This window comes from Microtus pennsylvanicus, chromosome 4, assembly GCF_037038515.1.
Source record: "Microtus pennsylvanicus isolate mMicPen1 chromosome 4, mMicPen1.hap1, whole genome shotgun sequence".
In the NCBI taxonomy this organism is placed as follows: domain Eukaryota; kingdom Metazoa; phylum Chordata; class Mammalia; order Rodentia; family Cricetidae; genus Microtus; species Microtus pennsylvanicus.
In genome coordinates, this window is record NC_134582.1 from 85,162,230 (window position 1) to 85,189,184 (window position 26,955).

The following is a 26,955-nucleotide window of genomic DNA, read 5'->3' on the forward strand; positions in this document are numbered from 1 at the left end:
GACCCGGAAGTCGGGCTTCACGTGGCGGCACGTCTTCTCTGTAGGAATTACGGAACTTTTTCCTCGGCTCTTTTACAGACGTGGAAGAGAAGGTAGCGGAACGTTAGTTAGAATGAAGGCAGATGAAATAAAGAACCCTCGGAAACTGCGTCGAAACGGAACCTTAGCGAAAAAAAAAAAAAAAAAAAAAAAAAGAAACGGAACCTTAGGATACCGGGTTGGAAACCCTGCAGGAAAGAAAAGAAAGTGCGCCTGCTGGCACGTGTAAATTAGACGTTGGGGGCTATGCTGCACTAGTGCTGAGGGGCAGCCTCTTGAGCGTGTTGTCGTGTGAGAAGTGATGGGCTGTTGGGCCTAACCTCTCGTCTCCTCTTCTTGGGACTTCTCGGAGGAGGAAGGCGGGATGGGTAGGATGGGGCGGAGGCTGCCAAGAAGTGATACATTGTAGATGTCTCCCACACCGCAGGTTTTGGCTTTGCGCTCCTGCCGGCCGTTTTGTGATCTCGGCTTGGAAGCCGTCAGCCAGCTTTTGAGGAAAGTTTGAGTGAGAGCTGAGCATCTACTGAGAGCTAAACGAGATGGAGGGACCTCCCGAAAACCTTTCCAGCAACCATGGTAGTATAGTGTTAACAGTTTCAGGGTCTGAGCCTTGCTTCACCACTGGCATTTTCTAAGTGGCTCTGGGAGAAGTCTTAACCTCTCCTGCCACGCAAACAGTGAGAACCACGCAAAGTAATTCGTGCAATTGAGGCGCACAGTGGGGGGGAAAATGTTGAACGTATAACTTTAGTTCCCGTCTTTCTGCCTGAGCAGTGCTCTGGGGACACTTGTATTATGCTGTACTGTTGTAGCTGCGGACTTTATCTCTGTTATGACTATGGAGCTCCAGAATGGAGATAGTTTTAGCCTTTGACTTACTATTTTGTCAGTAACTGTTAAAATAAATGTCCAAACGAATCACGGGGTGGGAGGGCGGGAAGACCCAATTCTGTGAAAAAGAAATGAAAAGGGTAAGATAAAGTAACTGTGGTTGTGTTGTATACAGAGAAAAGATCAGGGTGTCTGTGCGCGCGTACGCGCGCTGTGCATGTGGGTGCAGTTCCAAAGTGTGTTCATTGAGAACGTGAATGTAGGGCCTTTGTAAAATTTCCTTTTATAAAATCTGAAGAATACAAATAGCGAGGCGTAGTTCCATAAGACCAGATTGGCACAGAAGTTTCAGGGGAAAGAGTTGTGTTTTATTTGTGAAAAGCTCTTAAGTGTTTTCTACACAAAATTACTTTTCCAGATGAATGCCCAGTATTCATGAAAGCCAACAGAGAAATGAAGCGCCTCTTTGTGGGTGGGCTTGGACAAGGCATTTCTGAGACAGACTTACAAAATCAGTTCAGCAGATTTGGAGAAGTATCTAATGTGGAGATCATCACTCGGAAAGATGACGAAGGTAAATCTAACTATATATTATATATAAATATATAACTTAATATATACCAACTCAGGGCAGGTATTACAAAAGAAAACAACTCTGGAGCTGAATTTTAGCACTGAACATTGAAAATGATATATGGCCTCCTTGAGGTACTGCATATAAAAGTTAATTTTGGAACAGAAAAATTATAAAACATTTAAATTTCCAAAACGTCTTTACTTTGAATTTTAGGAGTCAACATTCTAGCATTAAGTCTCTTGTTGAGTAGAATGTCACTAGCATACAGTCAAGATGTGTCTTAACTCAAGGGGTTTTTTTTCTTACTCATTTTATTTTTTAAAAAAAAAAACCTTGTGTTTTATAAAAATTAAGTCTTTGGTCTGGTGTGCAAAAGTATTTTTTCAAAGAATAAGTGTTTATAAACTTTTAAAACTTGGAACAATTTTTAGAGCTGTACATGGTAGTGCACACTTTTGATCCCAGCACTAAGGAAGCCAAGGCAGGCCACTGTCTGAGTTCAAAGCCAGGCAGTCATCTCATAAAAAACAAAAACTATTGAGATTTACATTGTTCTCTGGATATGAATTAAATCAACAAATTTTCTTTTTTAGGAAATTCACAGAAAGTCTTTGCATATGTTAACATCAAAATAACAGAAGCGGACCTGAAAAAATGTAAGATCATCATGTACTTTTTATTCTGTTTGTCAGTGTGGTTGTGTAACTGAAATGACTTTGGTTCCATATCTAAGCCTCACTAGTCACTTTGAGTTGTGTTGATTGGCAACCATGATCAAGAAAATTCTGTGGCCATATATCTCATGTTTCACTTTATTCAGTTAGTGTCAGAAGATCTAGTATCACATGCTAGTAGCCTTGCGCAAAAACTACTGTTTTCAAATAATTTAAACAAAGGACCAAACTTCCATAGACATTGCCTATTACACTTACCCCACTGGACATTATGCCACACTTCTCTTAAGACCATTCTTTTCTTGGGCAGCTAAGCTTTTGTCTTTTAGACCTGTCATGAAAGGACACTAGAATATGACATTGTCAGACCCTATCTTTGAAACTATGACATCTATTACTAGGAGATTAGTAAAGCTATGGGTCAATATTAGCTGTCAATGATTAAAATGGCGGAGATGATTTATCGTTCTGTTGATGTCCGTTAATGTATTTTGATTTCTTGGAAGTCAAAAAAGAAGAAGGCACTGAAAAGCAAGTAAAAGACACATACCATTGGAAGAAAATAGTCAGTCTTTAATTACATTTGCAAACATTATTTTTGGTGCGAGTATATATAAGGTAGTTTATTTAAACTTCTCAGTCCAGCAAATGAAAAGATACGGTGTCTTAACTTGTAACGTTACTGTAAGGATTGAATAGTACATTAGAACACAGTAAAATATCTACCTGCACGGAATATTTTGTTAGTAGTTACATTAAGGAAGCTGACAAAAGGTATTAGAAAAATCAACCACTAAGGCACAACAACTGAAGCATGTTTCAATCACTGGCTAATGTGTGTGTTTGAACATGCTTTGCGATGGTGACTGGATTGAGGTGAAAAATAATGCTACAGTGGGGGCTGGGGAGATGGCTCAGAGGTTAAGAGCACTGGCTGCTCTTCCAGAGGTCCTGGGTTCAATTCCCAGCAACCACATGGTGGCTCACAACCATCTGTAATGAGTGAGATCTGGTACCCTCTTCCTGACTGTAAGCATCCAAGCAGACAGAATAGTGTATACATAATAAATAAATAAATCTTAAAAAAAAAAAGATAATGCTACAGGATCCCAAAATGTACTCTCATTCACCTTGAAAAGATTTCATTGTTTATAGTATAGAAAATAACAAAATAGTAAATAAATAGTTATTCACCAGAAGTTCCTAAAATGAATTGATAAACAATGTGCACATAAGTTTTGCTTTACAGTTTATATATTATTTTTTCTGTCATCCTTCAAGTAACTGAGAGAAAGAAACCTCAAGCAGGGACTGAAGGAATGACTCAATAGTTCAGAATTTTTGCTCCTGTTACAGGGGACCCAAGTTCACTTCCTAGTACCCACATGGGTGACTAGCAGTCACTTGTGACTACAGATCCAGAGGATCTGATGCCCTCTTTCAACCTTCAGAGGTATTCACCCACAAATGAGCATATTAACATGCACACACACATGAAATAAAATGCTTGAAATAAATATAATTTTTTTTTTAAAGAAGAGGGAGAAAACTTCTAACTGGTCAGAATAATACAGAAAGCCTAGGTTCTTTTTCTCTGCTTCACCTTTTCTTCTATATTGTAGGTGTCTCTTTGTGACTAATAAACCTATTTTTCTAGTACTAAGTAATTAAGGGGGAAAAGGTGCTGAAATACAGTTTTGCACTGAAATGAACTTTGGCAATTCTTTACTGTATAGGTATGTCTGTTTTAAACAAAACAAAATGGAAAGGTGGAACACTAAAAATTCAGCTAGCAAAAGAAAGCTTTTTACACAGGTAAGATTTTCTCTGCGTGTATTCAAACCCATTTTCTTTATAGTATAATTGCTTTTATAAGTTTGCCTAACTAATTTGAAATTATTGAAAATATTACTAGTTTTCGTGATTAGTTTCACAACTTAATGCAACCTAGAACCACCTGGGAAATGAATTTTAGTGTATTATTGTCTACATCAGGTTGACTTACTGAAGGTTGTTTGTGGCAGATTGCCTTGATTTATTTCATTGATCTGGGAAATCCTAACCTAGAAGCTGATGGTGCCTTCTAAGGGAAAGGTAGCTGAGGAGTATGTATGTGTTCATTTATTTTCTCTCTGTTCTTTACTGTGGGTGTGACTAGGTGCTTCAGGTTCCTGCCTTAACTACCCTGCAGTATACTATAATGGACTATAACCCAGAGTTGTGACCATAAAGAAACCATTTCTTCCCTAGGTTGCTTTTTATTTGGGACATTTTATCACAGCAGCAGAATTGAAAGCAGGACACTAGAGCAAGTAGAGCTGAAGTCTTTTTCCACTCTCCTTTCATTCTAAGCCACACAGAAAGAGAATTCAATGCTGTTACATGTGCATGTGTATTGCATGTATATGTATTTCTTTATTTTTTCTTTCTAATACAATCTTCTATGGCTTTCCCCCTTTTGTAACAACTATAACAACTATCTGTATATCAGAAGTGCCTGTTACCACAGTGTCTCTTTGCTCTAAAGGACATTTAAATTATTTCTATCTCTTGCTATCTATAGATGATCCATTAGGATGTCTTATAAATATGAAAGTGTTTCTATGTCAAAAAGGTAAAGTTTCCTAAACTGAATTACACTTATTGGTTTTGATTGTTAAGTGCAGTGTTATGCAAAGAGAGAAAGAAGATATATACATGAGACATTGTCCTGGTTACTTTTCTATTGCCACGATGAAGCATTTAATTTGGGGACTCATGGTTCCAAATGGTTAGAGTCCATGACCAGTCATGGCAATAGTGCTAGTGCAGTGGCTGAGCTTACATCTTATTTACAAGCATGAAGCAGAGAGAAAACCAACTGGGAATGGCTTAGGCTTTTGAAATCTCAGAGCCACACCCAGTGATACACCACCTTCAGCAAGGCAGTGTCTACTAATCTTTCCTAAAGAGTTCACCAACTGGGGCTGGAGAGATGGCTCACCGGTTAAGAGCACTGGCTGTTCTTCCAGAGGTCCTGAGTTCAATTCCCAGCATCCACATGGTGGCTCACAACCATCTATAATAGGATCTGATGCCCTCTTCTGGCATGCAGGTGTTCATACACAGCACTCATACATAAAATACAAATAAATAAAATTAAAAAAAAAAGAATTCACCAACTGGAGTCCAAGAATTCAAATATATGAACCTATGGGGCCATTCAGAGACATAATAATTCTGCATGTGATTTCAAAGATTATATAACAACTGTTAGAGCTTTCTTACTCAAAACTAATTTCTCTAAGGAAAAGATTCAACTCATTTTCAGAATAAAATATATTTAAGAATATGTGGATGAAAGAATTGGATATGTAGTCATGATGGATGGCTTAGCCTACATGATTTGACACCAGCCAGACATAATCAATCGATTAATCAATCAAACAATAAATGGATAAATAAAAGAATATATCGTTATATGTCATATAAAATAATTATTTTTTTATATCAGTAGAGCTTGTGGTTTGTGGTCTCCTACCTGCCATGAAGGAGAGTTGAGGCAGTTCATGTAGCAGAGCACAGGTGTGGGAAGGTACATTGTAAGTGTTTGCGAGTAGAATGGAAGCTGATGTAGACAAGTGTTAACAACGTGGGGTTAAAGACATGTGGTTTGTTTTGCTTTTCAATGCTTTCTTGTCATTCTACAATGAAAATGTTTTGTGTGTTTAGAAAATAGTATAAGCAATTATGCTTTTAAAGAAGTGTTTTGTTTTCTCATGCTATATTGACATTTTGGTACTCACTCAGGGTTACCTGAATGGCACCGCTAAACATTTTTCATGGCTGATTTGCTTTTACTTGCCCTTCAATTAATACAGATTAGCTCAAGAAAGAGAAGAAGCCAAAGCAAAGAAAGAAAATCCAACCAGTGTCAACACCAACTTAGTGGAAAAGATGGGAGGAGTAGATTTCCATATGAAAGCTGTGCCTGGCACAGAGGTACCAGGACATAAAGTGAGTTTCCTTCAGTAACTTTGTCTGCCATATCTTCTGAGAGCTCATGTTTGTAGGTGTGTGACATCCAAAGCTGACGCTTTCTCTCCACTTTGGAACAGATAGCATGCAGGTCGAAGGTTTTGCTTCCTCTCCTAGGAGTCATCAATTGCCAGTTGCTTCTCCGCTAGGGGTGGGACTTCTTGAATCCTTACCCCATTCTTGCTGGGATTTCGGCTGGCTTCATGGTGTACAGGTCTTACATATGCCATCACAATGGATGCTTTCTCTCATTCCCTCACCTTCCCTCCCCCTCTCCACTTTCTTCCTACTTTCCTTTCTTTCTTTCTAGACAGAGTCTCCTATATCCCAAGCTGGTCTCAGACTTGATACTTAACTGAGCTTTTAATGCTCCCACCTCTACTTCCTGAGTGCAAGGATTGCAGGTGTGCCCCACTACATCCAGACCATGGCCACAGTTTTAATAGCTCTGTGTATGTGCATGTATGTGTGTGTGTCTAAAATACTGTCCAAGATATAGTTGGAATTTTCTTTCATTTTTGTTTCCTCATACTTTTTTTGAGACCTTTTATTTTATTGTCAAAAACTTAAAAATTACATTTATGTATTATTATTTCATTTATATTTATGACAATTATAAGTCCTTTTTTTTTCTTTTAGAATTGGGTTGTGAGTAAATTTGGAAGAGTCTTACCCGTTCTTCACCTTAAGAATCAACATAAACATAAAATATCCTTTGGTCAGCATTTCACAGTAATTATTATTTCCCAGAGTAATGGTAAAATATCTTTATGACTTCATCGCCTCTATTGATAAATTTTTAATTGTTTTCAGCATGTTACCTCTTTCTCTCAAGGTAAGCTAATTCTTCTACATATATAAATCACATTGAGAATAATGAGTGATGTGCAGTTTTATGCAATTAAGTGATATGAATCATTACCAAGGAAACATTTTTTTTTAAATTTATTTATTTATTATGTATACAGTATTGTGTCTGCCTGCAGGCCACCATGTGGTTGCTGGGAACTGAAATCAGGACCTTTGGAAGAGCAGGCAATGCTCCCAACCGCTGAGCCATCTCTTCAGCCCCAAGGAAACATTTGTTAATGTATGAATCTTATTACAAGCTGAACATGGTGGCACATACCTTTAGTCCCAGCACTTGGGAAGCCGAGGCAGATATCTCTGTGAATTCAAGTCTAGTCTCATCTACATGGCAAGTTTCAGCCAACCAGAGCTATGTAGTAAGATTCTGTCTTTAAAAAAATTCTTAGTACTTATGAATTTACAAGCCTTTGCTATGGAGCAGTGCAGGAATAGAGAATAAGGGGCCATTGTTAAAGAAGACTTATGAGAAATTGAGGTAGTTTTATAAGAAACTTATAAAGTAGTTCTTAAAAGAAGATACTAGGTAAAAATAGGCCAATAAGCAAGAAAAGCCTGTATGGAGAAGTCATATGGAACCCAAGGTGAGCAAATTCTAATGTCTATTCCACGAAGTCAGTTATCTGATACTTTCAAAAGCAGGCATCCTGTGCTTCTGTGCATACAGTATGTGTACACATCAGATTGCTGTAATGTTTATCATTGAAGTGATTTCTTTTAACTGATAATGGTACTGAATTAGCTTTGGATATGGTATAGTTAACTTATAGACCCTAGACACTTACTATGTTGATAGGAAATTGAAAGTCGATGAAACAAAGGACTTGTTCAAGATTTAGTAACATTTTTCCTGTTTCACCAGATTGGTAGGTTTCTCTAAAACTTGTTGCTGTTGCTTTTTCCTTGACTTTGAGTAACATTATGAAATATGATCCTTCAAAATACTGCCACAACTTAAAAAAGATATCGGAGGATTTGACAGAAACCATTCCCATAACTGACCTCACTTGGGAATTGGAAGGAGGCAATGACCCTATAAGTAAGAAACGTCGAGGAGAGTTTTCTGACTTTCATTTCCCTCCCCAGAAGATTAAGAAAGTGCAGAAGGGTCCCATGGAGTCCAAGGTTTCTAATACTAGTCTAAGGACTAATGAGGTGATGGAGAGTAACAAATCAACACAGCCAACGACTGCGCACAGGAAAGCCCCTAGTACTGCTGTTCCTTCTAAATCACTCCATGTGCCCAGTTCTGGTACTCAGAAACCTAAACACGTGGTTTTTCATACTTCTGACTTTGAAATTATCTGGAATAAAAGTCGTATGTCTGATGATGACATTGACTCTGAAGAAGAATTGAAAGCGATGATTGCAAAAGAGGAAAACTTACAGAAAACTAGGCATTCCTTGGTAAACGAATCTGAAAATGATCCTTTTGAAGTTGTAAGGGATGATTTCAAATCAGATACTCACAGCCTTAGTTCTTCAACCAGTTCAGGAAATGACAGTGACTGTGACTCCAGTGACACAGATGAAATTATTGCGATGAAGAAAAACACTGTTAAGGCAAAAAACAGTGCAGAATCTTCACAGCCAGAAAAGTCTATAAGCATGAGAAGTTCTTTTAAAAAGATAAAGCCTTCTAATGCTTGTGTTGAAGTACAGAATACTAAAAGCAGCAAAGAATCAGCCCTGGGTCATGAAGGAAAGTTTCTGAATCCTAAATTTTCACCTGACTCCAACACCAGTGACAGTGAAGAGTCTGAGGAAGATGAAGAATATAAAGCCTTGATGAAAAACTGTCCCCGAGTGAACCTCACTTTGGCTGATTTGGAATGCTTGGCTGGCAGTCATCAGAAGGTTCCAGGAAACGATGAGAATGATGGCTCACAAAACAGCAGCCACTGCAAATTTAATACAACCTCCAAGAGTCCTAAGACATCCAATGACCTGCACAGTGGCCGGCAGTGCATTTGTCCTGAGGAGATTGTGGCTTCCCTTTTAGAGGAGGAGAACACTTACAGCAGACAAAAAACAGAGGAAACCATCTTAAAACCAAAATTCCAGGCCTTTAAGGGAATAGGTGGTCTCTATGCAAAGGAGTCAGGGGATAAAACTTTGAAAGAGACTGTTGACTTTAATAACATCAATGAACAATCAAGGAGCTCCTTGAAACATGAAGAGCCTGACAGAGTTTTTATAGAAAATGGATCCAAGTGTGCTAATGGCTCATCAAATAAATTGACTTCATGCCAACCTGCAAAGAAGGTAAACAGCCCAAACCACATTCAGTCTCCAAAGAGACAGTCTACTTCTGAGAGCCAGAGCCATAAAGTTGTGTCCTCTACCTGTTTTGACAAGGAAAGTCAGAATCCTCTCTCATTTCCGTTGCCATTAAAAGGTAAAAAGTCCCTAAGTATTAGTGCAAAGAGTCACAAGATAGAGTCTGACAGAGACACTTGCCATCAGCCTAAAAGTAGAAAAGCATCAGAGAAAGAGGACACTGATTCAAACAACATGACATCTCTTGAGAAACCACCAAAGGTGTCTTTCAGGGAAGACCCTCAGAAAAGCACAGCTAGTTTCTCACTTTCTGTCAGTGATGCATCATGTATGAGTGCTAAGGATAAACATGCTGAAGACAACCAGAAGCGACTAGCAGCCTTGGCAGTGTGGCAGAAAGCCAGAGAAGTGCAGAAGAAACTGGTGCACAATGCATTGGCAAATTTGGTGAGTGCATTTTCAGTCTATGGATTTGACAATAATAGTCTCAAGGTCAAGATTTTCCTTCCTGCGTAGGTGTGTCCTCGTAGAGCTCATTGTCTTTTTCACATTCACTACTCAGTAATTTTAGTCCTTGAGGTAAAAGTTTATATCACAGTTTATATACAAGTTTACATGCAAACTGCAGTTTGTATAGTGGTTACGGCTAGAGTTCTATCTTGATGGCATTTACAGTAATGAGCCTTTGTATAGCAAGCAGGCAGTCACAGTCACTTCGAACACCAAGTCACCTAGGTTTCCTCAACCATACTGAGTAATGTAAGGGAGTAGAAGGAATTTTACTGATGTGGAAAAAAAGCGAGGGAGGTGAAAGATCTTCCTATAAAAGGGAGCCATTTGTCGAAAAATAAAATTTTTTTTTCATGACACTGGTATTTCTAAAATGAAGTAGCACTGATTAGCAGGGTAGGTTATGCAGAGACTGTAGAGGGGAGAATTTTATTCCTGAAGCTGTGAAAAACTGATGAATTTTTATACAAGCATTAAAGATTAGTTGTATACATTTTGTCTTTGTTTTTTTGAGACAGTTCTCTGTGGCCCTGGCTGTCCTGGAACTCACTTTGTAGACCAGACTGCCCGGAAACTCACACAAATCAACCTGCTTCTGCCTCTGCCTCTGTCTCCCGAGTACTGGGATTAAAGGCATGTGCTACTATACCCAGCTAGTTGTGTACATTTTAGAATAGGAGTTGGCATTTTACAATACACAAAGCTTCCAGCCCAAATAGTTTTTTTTAATAAATATTTATTTATTTATTTATTATGTATACAATATTCTGTCTGTGTGTATGTCTGCAGGCCAGAAGAGGACACCAGACCTCATTACAGATGGTTGTGAGCCACCATGTGGTTGCTGGGAATTGACCTCAGGACCTTTGGAAGAGCAGGCAGTGCTCTTAACCACTGAGCCATCTCTCCACCCCCCCAAATAGTTTTTAACACACAACAAAGACTGTGACTTGTAGTATCTAAAGTGTTTACTCTAAATGTTTACAGATAGTGTTAGCCTCTATTTTAGAGATTCTTCAGGTCATGACATAAACAATAAATATAATGGAGTCATATCTGGAAGCAAGGAGAACCTTTTAGAGGTCAAGGACCACAACCATAACAGTGGTGGCTCTTAAAGATACCTTGGTCAAATTAATAGAGTTTGATTGTTACTGGATATAGGAGAAAGGAGGCCTGAACTTCTGTCTTGGAGAAATAGCAGATGATAATGGTATTCCCTGGACAAGGAAAAGAAGCATAAGGGATGGGAGAAGACGATAGATGTGGACATGGCTAGACTGTTGGCGGTCTTGAAATGTGATGCTGCTTGTGTTTCACTAGGATGGTCATCCAGAGAACAAAAAAACACACATTGTCTTTGCTTCTGATAATGAAAGTGAAACGGAAGAGACATCCACTCAGGAGCAAAACAGTCCAGGAAAGGAGTTGGTGACGGTAAGGCCTTCCAAATATTAATTTACTTTCCAGATTCCCACACTTGTTTTCCTTTTTTGTGGTAGGAATGCTGTGTAGCCTAGGCTGCCCTTAACCTGAAAAGTTCTGCATCAGTCTGATTCCACAGTATACCAACACAGCAGCTGTAGCATCTGTTATATAGCAAGAGGTCCACACAGCTACTACTCCTGCATAAAATCCTAGCAACTGCCTTGTTGCCCAAGCCACCACACCCTGAGATGGCAGGGGTCTTGGAGATGTTTCTTACCCATGAAACTGTTTGCTACTTCATACAAAGTCTCATCATTATTCATGCTAGACTATGGGGAGTGTCCTTGCTTGTGGTTATTAATTCCCAAATCCAAGTGGCAACAGGGCATGTGGAATAATAATCCAGGAGTCCAGTTAACTATGCCTGAGTCAGTGTTTTCATCTGGCCCACCACATACTTGTTTCTGTAAATGCTGTTTTGTTTTGTTTTTATTTTGGGTTTCTTTGTATAGCCTTGGCTGGCCTGAAACTTTTTCTGTTGACCAGGTTGGTCTCAAACTTAAAGAGATCTGCCTGGCTGGCTGGTGGTGGGGCACGCCTTTAATCCCAGGAGGCAGAGGCAGGTGGATCTCTGTGAGTTCAAGGCCAGCCTGGTCTATAAGAGCTAGTTCCAGGACAGGAACCAAAAAGCCGAGGAGAAACACTGTCTCGAAAATTTAAAAAAAAAAAAAAAAGAGATCTGCCTGCTTCTGTATCCCAAGTGCTGGATTAAAGGCATGTGCCACCACTGCCCAGCGGGTTGTTGGTTTTTAAATATAGCATAAAATTAACATTAGTAAGAAAATGCTGATTATTTCAGTTAATAAATATTTCTTTTTTTTTTTCAATCTGTATAACAGGAATCTGTGGGTAAAGCATCTGGGAAGTTGTTTGATAGCAGCGATGATGAAGATTCAGATTCCAAGGAGGACAGCACCAGGTTCAACATTAAACCTCAGTTTGAGGGCAGAGCTGGCCAGAAGGTTAGTGAAGATTGACAACACAGACAGTAGCAGCATGTCTAGGTTTTAGAGGTAGTCCTTAAATAGGTTAAGGGAAGGGCACAGTTCAGTGTGGGGTAATTTTTGTGGGAGTGAATCCTCTCTCACTTCTTACTTGTTAATATCCAGTGCAGTTGTGCAGATGGTAGTTATGAATTTCAGAGGGTGAGGAGGTACTTAGAGACTTTTTCAAAATGTGCTTATCATGACAGTGTTTCTTTTCCATGTAGCTCATGGATTTGCAGTCTCATTTTGGAAATGATGAGAGATTCCGAATGGACTCTAGATTTTTAGAGAGTGACAGTGAAGAGGAACAGAAAGGTAACTATTTACTGTCCCAACAGCCCTGCTATCAAAGCTAGGAAGTCATCTGGTGCTTCTCCTTCATTTAATACTGGAAGAAACTATACTCTAAAATGAATTGTAGCTGGGCAGTGGTGGCACATGCGTGCCTTTAATTCCAGCACTTGGGAGGCAGAGGCAGGCAGATCTCTGTGAGTTCCAGGCCAGCCTGGTGCACTTGGGATGCAGAGGCAGGTGATCTCTGTGCGTTCGAAGCCAGCCCGTTCTACAGAGTGAATTCCAGGATGGTCAAGGTTATTTAAACCCTGTCTTGAAAAACCAAATAAATAAACAAATGAATTAAACAGAGTTTTTAGTCAGATGTATACTTATTAATTCTTAAGTTTCCTTATATGTATTTCAATATAACATAATTATACTAAATTAGAAAACACAGAAGATGACTAATTTATATTTAATAGAAAGAGTCTTTATCATTCTCTGGTGTACATGCTGTGTGCTTGTTTTGGGGTTAGTTGGGTGGTTTGTTTGTTTGTTTGGGTTTTTCGAGACAGGATTTCACTGTACCTATTGAGCTTGTCCTGGAATTCTTGTAGACTAGGTTGGCCTCGAACTCACAGAAATCCACGTGCCTCTGCCTCCTGAGTGCTGGGATTAAAGGTGTGTGCCACCACCGCCCGGTAGTAGTTGGGTATTTTTAGGGTGCTGGTTCATATGTTTCTTTTCTTCTTTGAAACATGTGATCCTCTTCCCTCAGATTCCTACTTAGATTACAGCCATGCACCTAGATGCTCATGTTTTTTCATTTATCTATTATTTATCTGTCTGTCTGTCTATCGTCTATTCCTTTCCTGTGTTTTCATGAATTTTTTTTCTTTTATTACCATCTATAGGGATGGATTTGTAGACAGATATTGCTTAAATTTGACTTTATTATAGAATATCTTTTTTTCTCTATCTCTGCTGGGCATAGTAGTCTGTACTGGCATCTGTAGTTTTCAGAGTTTGCAGGCCCTTCTGGGTGTTAGAGTCTTCATTGAGAAGTTGGGTGTAGTTTTAATAGTTCTGCCTTTACGTCACTTGTTCTTTTTCCTTGCAGTTTCCAATATTCTTTCTTTGTTCTTTATGTTTAGTTTTTTGATTATTATTTGACAAGGAGACTTTGTTTTCTGGTTCAATCTATTTGGTGTTCTGTGTGCTGCTTGTACCTTATAGGCATGCCTTTCTTTAAATTAGAAAATTTGTCTTTGGTGATTTTGTTGAAAATATTTTCAGGGCCTTTGAGCTGGGGTTCTTTTCCTTCTATTCCTATTATTCTGAGGTTTGGTCTTTTCATAATGTTCCAGATTTCCTAGATGTTTGTGTCAGGATTTTTTTAGATTCAACATTTTCTTTAACCAGTGCATTATTTCTTCTATTGTGTCTTCTACACCTGAGATTCTGTCTTCTATCTCTTACATCCTGTTGGTGAAGCTTGCCTTTCTAGTTTCTGTTCCCTTACTTAGTAGTTTTCATTTCTAGAATTCCCTCAATTTGTGTTTTCTTCAGTGCCTCTTTTTCCATTTTCAGTTCTTGAACAGTTTTATTCATTTCCTTCAACTGTTTTTTCTTGGCTTTTTTTCAGGGATTTCTTTCATTTCCTCCAGTTTTTTGTGTTTTACGTTATGTGTTTTAGTCTTTAAAAGTTTTAGACTTGCCACCAAAGACATTAATCTAGATTTTATTTTCTCAGTTATAAATAGAAGTGGGATATTTTGTTAGCTAGTCATATGATTTCTATGTTTTTGTGGCAAGAATTCTGGAGAGAGATATTAACAGATCTGAGGCTAAACATGTGATTTGGTGTACTTTGCATGGATTTGCACCTATGATGATTGGGGTTTCTATAGCAATGAGTGTTAAGAGATGACTGCTTATTCTCTTTCCTCAGAGTTAAATGAAAACCAAACTAATGAAGATGAACTTGCTGCAGAAAGAAAGCAAACACTGAATGTTGTGCAAAGTGTTTTAAACATCAACTTGAGCAACCCTACAAGCAAAGGATCAGTAGCTGTTAAGAAATTTAAGTATGGCTTATGCTCTGTCCCGTTCGTGATAGTTTCACTTTGTCATAAGTGCCTAGGGAACTTAATTTAAAACTCATTTTTTTGTTTTGTTTTTTTTCTTGTGATGCTTATGGTTTAACCTAGGGCCATAAATACTGCCACTCATTTGTTTATCCCGAGTTATATACCAGCCCATCTGAGTCCTTTATAAATTACTGGGGAGGCCGGGCGGTGGTGGCGCACGCCTTTAATCCCAGCACTCGGGAGGCAGAGGCAGGCGGATCTCTGGGAGTTCGAGGCCAGCCTGTTCTACAAGAGCTAGTTCCAGGACAGGAACCAAAAGCTACAGAGAAACCCTGTCTCGAAAAATCAAAAAAAAAAAAAAAAAGAAATAAATTACTGGGGAGAACAGATAAGTAAGACCCAAAGTTCTGTAATTCCTAGTGTTCTAGGAATTCAAAGAGGATCAATTTCAAGACGGCATAGGCTACTTAGTGATCTCTCAATCACAGAACAGGGTACAAGGCTCTGAGCCCAAGAGAGCCATGGTTGCCTGGTGCCAGGACTTCATGAGGCCAAAAGGCGAGAAACCATGCTCGAGAGATGAGCCCTCACTCGTGGAAAATGGCTACAGGTGGAAAAGAGGGCCCCTCCATTAGTGTTAGATGGAGGGGCCCAGTGATTCATTAGTTGGAGAAACAAGGCTGTCAAATGTGGACTGGGTTCCAGGGTCCTGGCTTGCCTCAGACTGCCTGTAGGCAGGACGAAGACTAGTAGAGTCTTTTCTGATCAGGGAACCAATGCTGTATTTTAAAAAGTGCAAGAAAAAAAAGCAAGTGACAGAGTTCACTTGGAGGAGTGTTTTATTAGGGGAAAGGAAATGTAAAAAGGAAGAAGGTGAGGGGGGAGACTGGCCTATGAGAACAGGAGCAGCAGAAAAGAAGGGAGAGGCAGAGAGTGGCGGGAAAGACAGAGAAACAGGCAGAGAATCAGAGAGAGAGGGAGAGAGAAAGAGAGGAATGGGAGGTGGGCAGGGCCCTTTTAAAAGGGAATATAGTGAATGTGTACAGGAGGTGTCCTTAGTGGCTATAGCTGAGGATGTATCCTGTCAGGACCCTAAGGGCAGGCCAGTACAGATGCCTGCATACTAACAAAAACTGTTTAAGGAAAAGGGATTATTCAACTCAGTTTGAGATTGTAGTCCATCATAGTGGGAAAGCCTGAGCATCAGAAGCCTAGTTTAGACAGCCTACATTGAAACTCTCTTTGAAGGTGAATCTACATTGTATCAAGCAAACAATTGAAACTAACCATCACAGCCTTTTAATTAGGGTCTTTGTAGTGACAACTTGTAAATTGCCATTAATGTTTCAATTTATCTCTTTCAACCTGTATTCTTTTTACATAGGGATATTGTACGTTATGACCCAACAAAGCATGACCATGCCATTTATGAAAGAAAACAAGAAGATAACGAAAAAGAAAGGTAAATCCTAGTCTGTTTTCCCTTTAAATTTTGATGAAGCTGCAGAGTTAGTGACTTTAATAAGATGCATAAAAGTCCTCTGCTTGAACAAATAAAGTTTTTTTAGGTCTGCCCAGGGCGAGAGTTAGGTATTAAAGGATTTCATTTCATTTTTAAACTGAAGTCTGTAAATTTCTGTAAAGAGGGTAATTGTGACTAAATTAGGCTCTTCAGTCAGATAGCTTCTGTTGTAAATACTTTCTTGCAGGGCATGGTGGCTCACACTTTTAATCCCAGCACTTGTGAAGCAGAGGCAGGTGGATTTGAGGCCAACCAGGTCTACACAGAGAAACCCTGTCTTGAAAATCAAAGCTAAAAAAAAAAAAAATTAAGTAACAAAAAATTAAGAAAAAAAGCATGTGGACATTGAAATTTGTATCATATGTAAGTTTTTAATATATATGGGTGTCCTACCTGCATGTTCATTTCTGTACCATGTGCATGCCTGGTGCCTGTGAGGCCAGAAAAGGGTGTCAGTTCCCTGTAGCTGAAGTTACATACAGACTGGAATTAGAGACAGTTATGAGCTCTCATGTGGGTATTGGGAATTGGACCCAATACTCTTAACTGATGAGCCAGCTCCCATATATAATTCTTGCATAGTGTGAAATATTTTTTTCATTAAGTATTTCAAACTCTAAAACCATTCTTGGGGGCACCAGGCACATACATGATACACATACATACAATGCAGGAAAAATACTCTTATACATAAAAATAAAGCTCTAAAGAAGAAAAAAAAGTTCTTAGCATGCAATTAAGGGATAAGTAAGCAATAGTCTAGATTTGACTATTAGACTACAGAAGTTTGCCAGCTCATGCTTTAGGTAATGTTTTCACAGATTTGATATTTGTTTAGGAACCGTTTTCTTAAATTTCATGTCATTTGCCTCTGAAGATTAAGAATCTTCAAACCCATGGCTGATTCCTGAAAAACCAAACAAAAAAGCAAAAGAACCCTCCCTTTCCCTTTTATTTTCACTCTTTCCTATTAACACTTAAAGTAACAAGAAGAAACCAGAAAATACCTTCAGAAGTTACCTGGACATTTCTTTAGCTAGATTTCCATGACATTTAAGTATATGCTCTGTTTTCTTCATTACCACATGTATCAGTGTTTCTAGAATTTCTCCTCTAAATCCCAGTACAATTTTGTTGACTTTCCCAACCCTTACAACCTCTTAAAGGCCATGTAGTTTCAACTAACAGCATCTTCAAGACCCTTCAGGCTTTTGTCATGACCCCAGTCTCAGAAGTCACATTTCCTATGTTCTCTTTCTACAAGAGGTAACTAGGTTGAGTCTGTGCTCCAGGAATTTCCAGTGGATATTTACTTCTAACTCTATAAAGTATCAAGGACCAATTTAAGTTCCCATATGGTAGTTCAATACCAGTGTCATATAGAGTTCAGTTTTCATAGGTTTACTTGTATGAAATCTAGTTTGGCTGACTTAAGAAGTATAAACGATTTGTCTGAGATGGTCTGTACCATTAAATAGTTAAATAGCCCTCTAGAGGCTCAGAAATCCATGTGGAAGAGGAGTCAGAAAGATTGTTAAGAGTCAGAGGTGAGGGATGACTCCAAGGTAGCAATATCTTCTAGACACAACAGGACTGATAAACATGAACTCACAGGAGAGTGTGGAAACAGTCACAAGGCTTGTACAAGTTCAAGCCAGATGGTGCCCCCAGAACTGAAAGGGACAACTGGACATGAACTCCCACCCCTAACTAAGTAGCTGTCTGCAGTTGACACCTGCTAACAAAAGAAGAATGGAGTCTCACTAGGTACTAACCACACTTCAGGATAGGCTCCACGTCCAGGACTAGTTGGCCAACATAAAACAAACTCAGTGGTATTTTTGTAGAATTTTAGACTTTCATTTTTGTGTTTTTGAGGTGTTTTTTTTTATGTGTGTTATTTATTTTTGGTTTGTTTTTGTTTTTTGTTTTGTTTTAATGGAAGACAAAGAGCATAAAGTTGGATGGATAGGGAAGTAGGGAGGAACTGGAAGAAATTGGGGAAGTGATAATATGTTCAAAATATATTTATGAAAAGCTATTTTCCAATAAATTTTTGTTGAAGAAAAAAATAAACAGAACAATCCTGTTCACTTCCATTTTAAATAGTACATTAATTTTTGCTATTTTTCTTTCTATTTTTTTCTTGGTTTCTTTTGGGGAGAGGATTAGATTTTCAAGACAGGGTTTCTCTGTGTATTAGCTCTGCTGTCCTGGAACTCACTTTATAGACCAGGATGGCCTCAAACCTGCCTCTGCCTACGAATGCTGAAATTAAAGGTGTACACCACCACCATCCAGACTGCTTTTTCTTATACATATATGGAATAGATTATTTTTGGTTCTTTTAGACAGGGTTTCTCTAGGTAGCTTTGGAGCCTGTCCTGGAACTCTCTCCGTGGACCATGCTGGGCTTGAACTCATAGAGATTTGCCTGCCTCTGCCCCCCAAGTGTTGGGATTAAAGGTGTGTGCCACCACTGCCTGGCATGGAATATATTCTTAATTGGTAAACATTTTAATCTATTAGCTAGAAACTCAATATTATAAACATGCATGTCTAAGATCAAACAAAGTATATTCATTTCTAAATACAGGAAAGATGACAATCTAAAAAAATTTTGCAAAAGATAATAATTGACATAGCACATTTGTAATTCACTTCTAAAAGAATTTTAATTGATTCCTTTTTCAAGTTACAGAATTATAAATCTTAAAATAATCTTAAAAGTCATCTGGTTTAACCTGTTCACTTTGCAGAAGAGAAAACACTCAGGAAAGTTACTGACAGTTCAATTCCTGGAATGTAGTTTAAAGAATGTTAAGAAAATACTCATGTTTAGGATTTGCATCTGTTACAGATAATTTGTGTTAAAAAAAATTCTTTCTGTTTAAGATTCAAGGATAAAGTTAAGATTATCTAAAGACTTTACCTTTCCTGATGTTTAGAAAATTTTCAGAGCTTGTCTTTGTTACATGCATGTCTGTATTTGTCATTTCAGTAAAGCAAAAAGGAAGAAGAAAAGGGAAGAAGCTGAGAAACTGCCTGAAGTATCCCAAGACATGTATCATAACATCACTACAGATTTGAAAGAAATATTCCAACATACGAAGAACACAGATGAAAAGGAAGAAGACACACCCTGGAATGAGGATTGTGGTAGAGAGGAAACTGAGGAAGTCAGTAACACTGCAACCCTGACAAGTGGGGCAGAGCAGACCAGCGGGTTCACGTTCTCTTTTTTTGGTTCAGACACTAAAGATATAAAGGAAGGTGAGGGTTTTTTTTTTTCTTTCCATCTCTTTTATTTCAGGGAGATTGAACTTAATTGGTGGAATTTACATTAAGTATAATCGATTTTGTGTATTCTTTCAGTCTGCATAAACAATATCAGATTCAGTGTAGCCTGATTATAAATATGATGTCCCTACAGGGTTAAAAAAGTGATTTTTCATTAAAGGGACCAGACTTGAGGCTAGCTGATATGAGTGGAGGCTAAACATTAATGGCCCGTTTCTTTCTTTCTGTTACATGCAGACAGTCTTGGACAAGTGAGCTATATTTAGATAGCTGTTTCCTTTCCAGACAGTGTTCCTCTGTGTAGCCCTGGCTGTCCTGGAACTTGCTCTGAGACCTGCCTCTGCCTCTGCGACTGCCTCCTGAGTACTGGGATTAAAGGTGTGTACTCTCCTGGCTATAGCTCTATTTCTTAATGTGTCTGGAGATGTCGTGACTAACAGAAAGGAAAAAAATAACCTTTTTGGAGTTATACAAATATTTCATGTCATCAATATGCCAGTTACTTCAAAGTTTATCCTTTTAGATTGGACAGAATGTAGTGGAAAATGTAAAAGCAAGTTCCTACAATTTTGCATCCTATTTCAGGTGATTTACCCTCAAAAGATCAAAAAAATTCCATGGATTTTAAAAATAACAAAATTGAAACCGTCCACTATTTAAAAATTGTGTGGGTGGGTGGGGGTGTGTTTGAGTGCCCTAGGAGGCTAGAAGAGGGAGTAGGATCCCTTGCAGCTGGAGTTACAGGCAGCCATAGCTGCTGTATTTTGCTTCAGTCTCTTGAGTGCCAAGATGATAAATGTGTTCCACACTTGGATAAGACACTTTTTCAGAAGACTGTTCTACCAAGTATTCAAGTATGCATATCATATACGAATTTTTGTGGGAATTTCCTATAAGAGGCAGGATGTGTGTGTGTGTGTGTGTAAAACTTTGAGAGCCAAGTGTGAGAAATATGTTAGCCCTATAATTAGACTTAGATACAATCAATCTTTCTTTCTATCTTTCTTTCTTTCTTTCTTTCTTTCTTTCTTTCTTTCTTTCTGTCTGTCTGTCTGTCTGTCTTTCTTTCTTTCTTTCTTTCTTTCTTTCTTTCTTTCTTTCTTTCTTTCTTTCTTTCTTTCTTTCTTTATGTTTTTTAAGACACAGTTTTTCTGTGTAACAGTCCTAGCTGGCCTGGAAGGTAGACCAGGCTGGCCTCGAACTCATGGAGATCCGCCTGCCTCTGGCATGCTGGGATTAAAGGCATGCACCACTACCGCCCAGCAGTGATTGTTTGTTTGTTTTTTTTGTTGTTTGGTTTGGTTTGGTTCTATTTTTTAAAGTTGTTTGAAACTTGGAAAATTGTGAGAGATTCAGCAGATCTCACAGCAGTTCCAGAAAGCAATTTAAGAGTTAAAAACACAAGTATAAGCATGTGTCCCTTGTATATGAATAAGCAAGAAGAGACTTTGGTTTCATTGAGTGTTGTAGGCTTTTTGTTGTTGTTTTTATGATTTTCTGAGACAGAGTTTCTTTACATAGCCTTGCTTTTTCTGGAACTCATGTAGACCATGCTGGTCTCAGACTCACAGAGATCCAGCCAAGTACCTGTGCCTCCAGAGTGTAGTATTAAAGGCATGCTCCACCACACCAACCCTGTAGGCTTCTTTTTTTTTTTTTTTTTGATTTTTTGAGACAGGGTTTCTCTGTGGTTTTGGAGCCTGTCCTGGAACTAGCTCTTGTAGACCAGGCTGGTCTCGAACTCACAGAGATCCGCCTGCCTCTGCCTCCCAAGTGCTGGGATTAAAGGCGTGTGCCACCACCGCCTGGCTTCCCTGTAGGCTTCTTTTAACAGCACTTAGGTTATGCTTGTTCTTTGAAAATTATATTGCTCAACCATACACCTTTAGCTTTTAGCTCTTTTTATAATGTTATATTCCTTATCTGGTCACTAAATAGTAGCTTTTAGTATTTTAAAATTGAAAATATAACCCTAATTATTTTAGATGCTAGAACTGTAGCATGTTTGCCTATCATGAACAAAGGCCCTGGATTTGAGCACCAAAACTGGAGGGAAAAAAATGATAATATCTATTTTAACATATTAGACATTTACTCATGTTTGCATGGACAGGGAACAGTTTACTTTGTTTAGAAAACTACACTGTTGCCGGGCGATGGTGGCGCACGCCTTTAATCCCAGCACTTGGGAGGCAGAGGCAGGCGGATCTCTGTGAGTTCGAGACCAGCCTTGTCTACAGAGCTAGTTCCAGGACAGGCTCCAAAGCCACAGAGAAACCCTGTCTTGAAAAACCAAAAAAAAAAAAAGAAAAAGAAAAAGAAAGAAAACTACACTTTGCTCATTCATAATTGTATAACCTTTCATTGTTATAACAATATAGACACCTATAGAACTGAGCCAGTGAAACGTGGGAAGATAGTCTATCAGGAAGATCCCCGCTTCCAAGATAGTAGTTCAGAAGAAGAAGAAGAAGAAGTTACTAAAGAAGCAGATCACAAAAGGCCTAGTCCTGGGTAAGCGGTTTGTGTGTAAGCTGTGCCATGCTTTATAAAGTCAGTCAGACATGCTTCAGCAGCTTTATGCAAGCATCTAGGACAAATTTTTTCCAGCTCTACAGAGTTCTCTAACCTTTTTCTAACAGAGAGGGTGATTTTTAGATGGCAACTTGTAGCAAGTACGACATGAGTAGGGCAGTGAGGTTGATGGGAGTATTCCTGGTTTGGAAATCAGATGCTGTAGCTGACTTGGATACCAGTTGGTGAACACTGGCAAACCAGGTAACAATGGGAATGAATATTGACATCCAGAATGCGAAAGACAGAGTCTATACTTAATTCCTCATTATCAAAACTAGATGTAAGTGTGTTGAGTAGAGATGGGATATGGTCATTTTAGTGCAAAGTAACATGATCAAGTGCAGAGCAACTTTTTTTCCTGGTTTTCTTTTTTTTTTTCCTCCTGGTTTTCGAGACAGGGTTTCTCTGTGTAGCCCTGGCTGTCCTGGAACTCACTGTGTAGACAGGCTGGCCTCAAACTCACAAAGATCTGCCTGCCTCTGCCTCCCAATTGCTGGAATTAAAGGTGTGTGCCATCACCATCCAGCTGCAGAGCAACTTTTTTTAAAGGGATATTTTATAATTTCACTGTAATTATTTCTTTGATTTTTGTTTGTTTTGTTTTGCTACTTGGGTTTCTTATTTTGTTTCAGGCAGGGCTATGTCACCTAAACTACCCTTGAACTTAGTATATGTCCAAGGATGCTTGGAATTCCTCATCCTCCTATCTCTGTTTTCCAAATGCTGGGATTATAGACATACACTATCATAACAGCTGTAATAATTTCTTCTTATACATTGACAGTAATTTTTGCCTTTTTCTCTCACTTGTTTTCAGAGAAGCATTTCCTGTAGAGTGCACTAGATTTTTCTTTTTCTCTGAGAATGACGACAGACTTCATGGTAGGTCTATTCTTCCATTCAGTGGTGTGGAACAGGTAGTAGTACAACTCTTACTCATTGTGTTCTCGACACAGCTACATCTGCAGGTTCTGACCCATTGTTCTCTAATGTGCTTTATTCCCCTCCATTATAAAGCTTTTAGGGGCCAATAGTGCTTCTGTTACCATGTTCATTGTTTGTTCATTATCAACAAGAGTTTTTTTGTTATACAGACTTGCTTAGATATTAACATACAAAAGCCCTAAGTTTTCACTACTCTACAAATCCACATGAAATCTCTGAGGCTGATGATGTACTAGAATTGGCACTATCATCATATTGTCCATTTTAATATTCAGTAATTTGCTGTCTCATGCTTCTGTTTTTCCCATAGGTTCTCACTTATTCTGGAGTGGTGTGGGAAGTAGTATTAGCAAAAATTCTTGGGAAGCCCGAACAAGTAGTCTCCTTATGGTGAGTAATTGTTTCTCCATTCTGATTTCCTCCAAAACCAGATACAGTATTATGTTAGTGTTACTTTTACCCTAGTGTAAGAACTGTAGGAATATGATATGAAAATTTAAAAATATGACAGCTGAAAACATGCCTTAAACTTTTAGAATTATACTACTAAAAAGAACTTAAAGATTGTTTAATTCAACTATGATAGGTTCAGTGCAGTCTGTAAAATTATGTATAATGTGGCAGATTTTTTACTTTGAATGAGTGAGCTTATTAAGTATATAGAAAGCCAAACTAAAAGGATAGGTAGGTAGTAGGTAGGTAGGTAGATACATAAATAGATAGATACATAGATAGATACTATCAAATCATGTACTCAAAACATTCCAGCAGAAACTGAATAGGAGTTCCCAATGGAGTTTTCTGTCCATGCCTGAGCTTGACTTGGCTAAACTTCCAGCCTCTCTTTCCCACTAGAGGCAGCTGTATATCATAGAATAACCGTAGTAACATCTGGTGGAAATGATTCATTTTCCAGCTGTTCTCAAGGGCACTGTGTGTTCTTGGGCTGTCTTATTCTTCTTCCTTCTCTGTCACTGAGGTGCTAGGCCAACCAATTCCCAGACAAGGGTTCTTTTTTTTAATATTTATTTATTATGCACACAATATTCTGTCTGTGTGTATGTCTGCAGGCCAGAAAATGGTACCAGATTACAGATGGTTGTGAGCCACCATGTGGTTGCTGGGAATTGAACTCAGGACCTTTGGAAAAGCAGGCAATGCTCTTAACCACTGAGCCATCTCTCCAGCCCCAGACAAGGGTTATTGGAGAACACTTGATTTAAAAAAACTGAGGTGTACAATGATTGGGAAGGGGATCCCTGCTTCCAGAGCCAGCTTCCAAGTGATATCAAACAGCACATGGCAATTTACTAGTAAGGTGTACATTCCACAAATGCATGTCAGGAGCCTGGGTCATTTAAAGTGACTGGTCTAAGTCTAGCCAGTCTCCTAGGTTACAGAAAATCAGGAGGCTTCTCAAAGCCCTAAGTTACAGTTCCCTAAACATAAAACAAAAATTGCATTCCAGTGAGTACTTCCAGAGTGGGTTTCTATGACTTTATAACTTAAAGTTTACTTCACTGAGCGTAAGAAATTCGTGCTTATTTTTAATAACAGCTTTTTATTTTATGATTTTCTAGGATTGTCGGAAGAAACATAAGGAAGCTAAAAGGAAGTTGAAAGCAAATTAACCAACGTCAGCTTTGGTTTTGGTTTTGGCGGAAATGGCTGGCCAAATCTCCAAAAGAAAATTGGTTACTGGCAATGAAATTTCAGTGTGGAAGAATATTCAAAGCCTGGATGATGATATATCATTCTGATTGCTATTTGTTTCTGTGGAATTATTCTGTATCTCTTCCTTAGTGACTGTGTCCCAAAATTAACTGAGCCAGTTGTGGTGACACACACCTGTAGCCTCAGCACTTTAAGAGGGGAAGTGGGAGCATTGTTTGAGCCTTGAAGTTTTAGGCCACACAGTAACACCCCATTCAGAACAATGTTCATTCTTGTTTTCATCCTAAATAGTGACCATCTCTTGGTGGGAGACGTACACAAAGCCCCATTTAATAAATGGTTTGATGTACTTGTGTTTATATATTTCTGACTATCCTAATTATTTTTTTACCTCCAATTTGTCTTTTAAAACTGAATTATAAATCAGTTTTGAGTTCTGTATTTATGTTCTGATGACAAGTTGAACTTTTTAATAAATGGTTCAGTATATTTGTGTTTGTTTCTGATTATTCTCAATACTCTACTTTTGTCTTTTAAAAAAACACAATAAATTACAAGTTAACTCGTGCTCTATTCTTGTATTCTGAAGACAAGTTGACTCTAATGTAGGCTATTCAGACAAACACCTAAAGAGTTTTGTGAGGACCAGGGAAGAAAGACAATACAGTGTGTTCTTGACCTTAGCCTCATCTAGTAAACAACATGGAGATGGGCCTGTCAGTCCCAAAAGTCCAACTAGACCTAAGTTTATGAAAATAGATTCCAAGTCCACATAATAGTGCAGGTTTCAGATTTCACTAAATCTAGCTAAGATTCAACATAGATAGGCCTCCTACTAAAATGAGCTCTCCCTAAGAGGGGTGGTAGTTGCATGCTTTTAATCCCATCACTCAGGAGGCAAAGGCAGGTGGATCTCTTGAGTTTGAGGTCAAGTTGGTCTACAGAGTGAGTTCCAGGAGAGCCAGAGCTGCTCAAAAACAAAAAAGCTCTGTACAAAAGGGTGTTAGTCCTAAGCTTTATTGAGCTTTGATTGCACCTAATTTAGTGTAGTTATTTATTGATAACACATTTTGCTTGAGCACAAAATTTATTGGTATCTATTTCTGGGTTGTTAATCATGTCTCCACTGCCTATGTCTGTGTCACTGAGATGCTCAATTCCTATGGTGTGGGTTTTTTGTTGATACTGTTTTTGTAAATTAGCATATAGGGATTGGAGAGATGACTGCAACTAAAAGTGCTTGCCAATCTCCCAGCGCACACAAGTTCACAGTATCCACATCAAATAGCTTACAATCTCAGGTAACTCCAGCTCATGGGACCTCACATATGTCATCTTGGCCTCTGTAAGGAACTGCATTCACGTACCTGCACATGCCACATGCCCCCACCACACAAAGACGAAAATCATTTGGATAAGTAAAATCGAGAACAAAAAACTAAGGAACTTGAAGAGCTGTTCTAGATTTTCTATTTCTAGGATTTCAGACTTACAGATTAAAAGCTACTTGGCAAGATACTTAAGGTGTTCCTCCTCTTGATGTAATCACATACCTCATCACTCCATAGTTAATGATCCTAGTAAAAGCCACAGGTTTTTTGCTCACAGATACTAAATTTGACTAGGATTATTCAAGGGCTTCTTTAAAGTGTGGCAACTAGAATCCAAGGGCAAGTGTTCCCAGAGACAGGAAGCATGCTGTTTCCTAAGGTCTGGGTCAAAAGTAAGCTTGGCCACTGGTTCTGTATTCTACTGGTTACACAAGTGGGAGGATCCAAAGAGCTTGTGTCAAGTACTCCATTTCAAAGTATACAAAGTGACAAGTGCCTTTTTCATTCCCAATTTTCTGTCAGGATAAAAGTAATCTGCTTCTTCCAATAGTCATCCCTATACTTTGCCTTAAAAAAAATCACTCTTGAATATAAGTAGTAGTATGTTTTGGACACAGTTGACATCTTCAAAGAATTTTTTTTTTTTGAGAGGGTTTTTCTGTGTAGCCCTTCCTGTCCTGGAACTGATTCCTCGGCCTCCTGAGTGCTGGAATTAAAGGCATGCAACCACAACCACCCAGCTATGAAATTTTTTAAACCACCTGGACAGTCTATACCACCCATATGGAGGAGCCTTTTATTCTATTTCGGCAATCTGAACAGAGAATATACAGGAAGCAAACCAACTGGCAACTTAATGCAAAACTTTGCAAAACATGGCAAAAATTTCTAGTTAATAAACTCTTATTCAAGTAGAAATGCAAAGAGAACAGGGAACACTGCCTCTAATCATTGACATAGTAGGGTCTGAA

At 38.6% G+C, this 26,955-nt stretch overlaps 1 protein-coding gene across 5 annotated transcripts; it reads left to right on the forward strand.

Moving 5' to 3' along the window:
• On the forward strand, positions 1–25,142 carry Nol8 (nucleolar protein 8). Of its 5 annotated transcripts, XM_075969730.1 has the most exons (18): positions 22–92; positions 467–615; positions 1,289–1,444; positions 2,041–2,103; positions 3,858–3,936; positions 5,982–6,117; positions 6,778–6,846; positions 7,924–9,732; positions 11,119–11,232; positions 12,123–12,245; positions 12,494–12,584; positions 14,497–14,632; positions 16,020–16,097; positions 19,159–19,430; positions 21,839–21,971; positions 22,852–22,916; positions 23,290–23,369; positions 24,560–25,142. In XM_075969730.1, the coding sequence occupies exons 2-18, from the start codon at positions 579–581 to the stop codon at positions 24,608–24,610; spliced, it is 3,492 nt and encodes a 1,163-aa protein (XP_075825845.1). In that variant the 5' UTR covers positions 22–92; positions 467–578; the 3' UTR covers positions 24,611–25,142. The 5 variants fall into 5 exon arrangements, with proteins under 5 accessions (XP_075825847.1, XP_075825845.1, XP_075825848.1 ...); XM_075969732.1 differs by lacking the exon at positions 467–615 and having other exon boundaries at positions 1–92; XM_075969733.1 differs by lacking the exons at positions 22–92; positions 467–615 and adding an exon at positions 226–246.
• Positions 25,143–26,955: the final 1,813 nt, after the last annotated feature.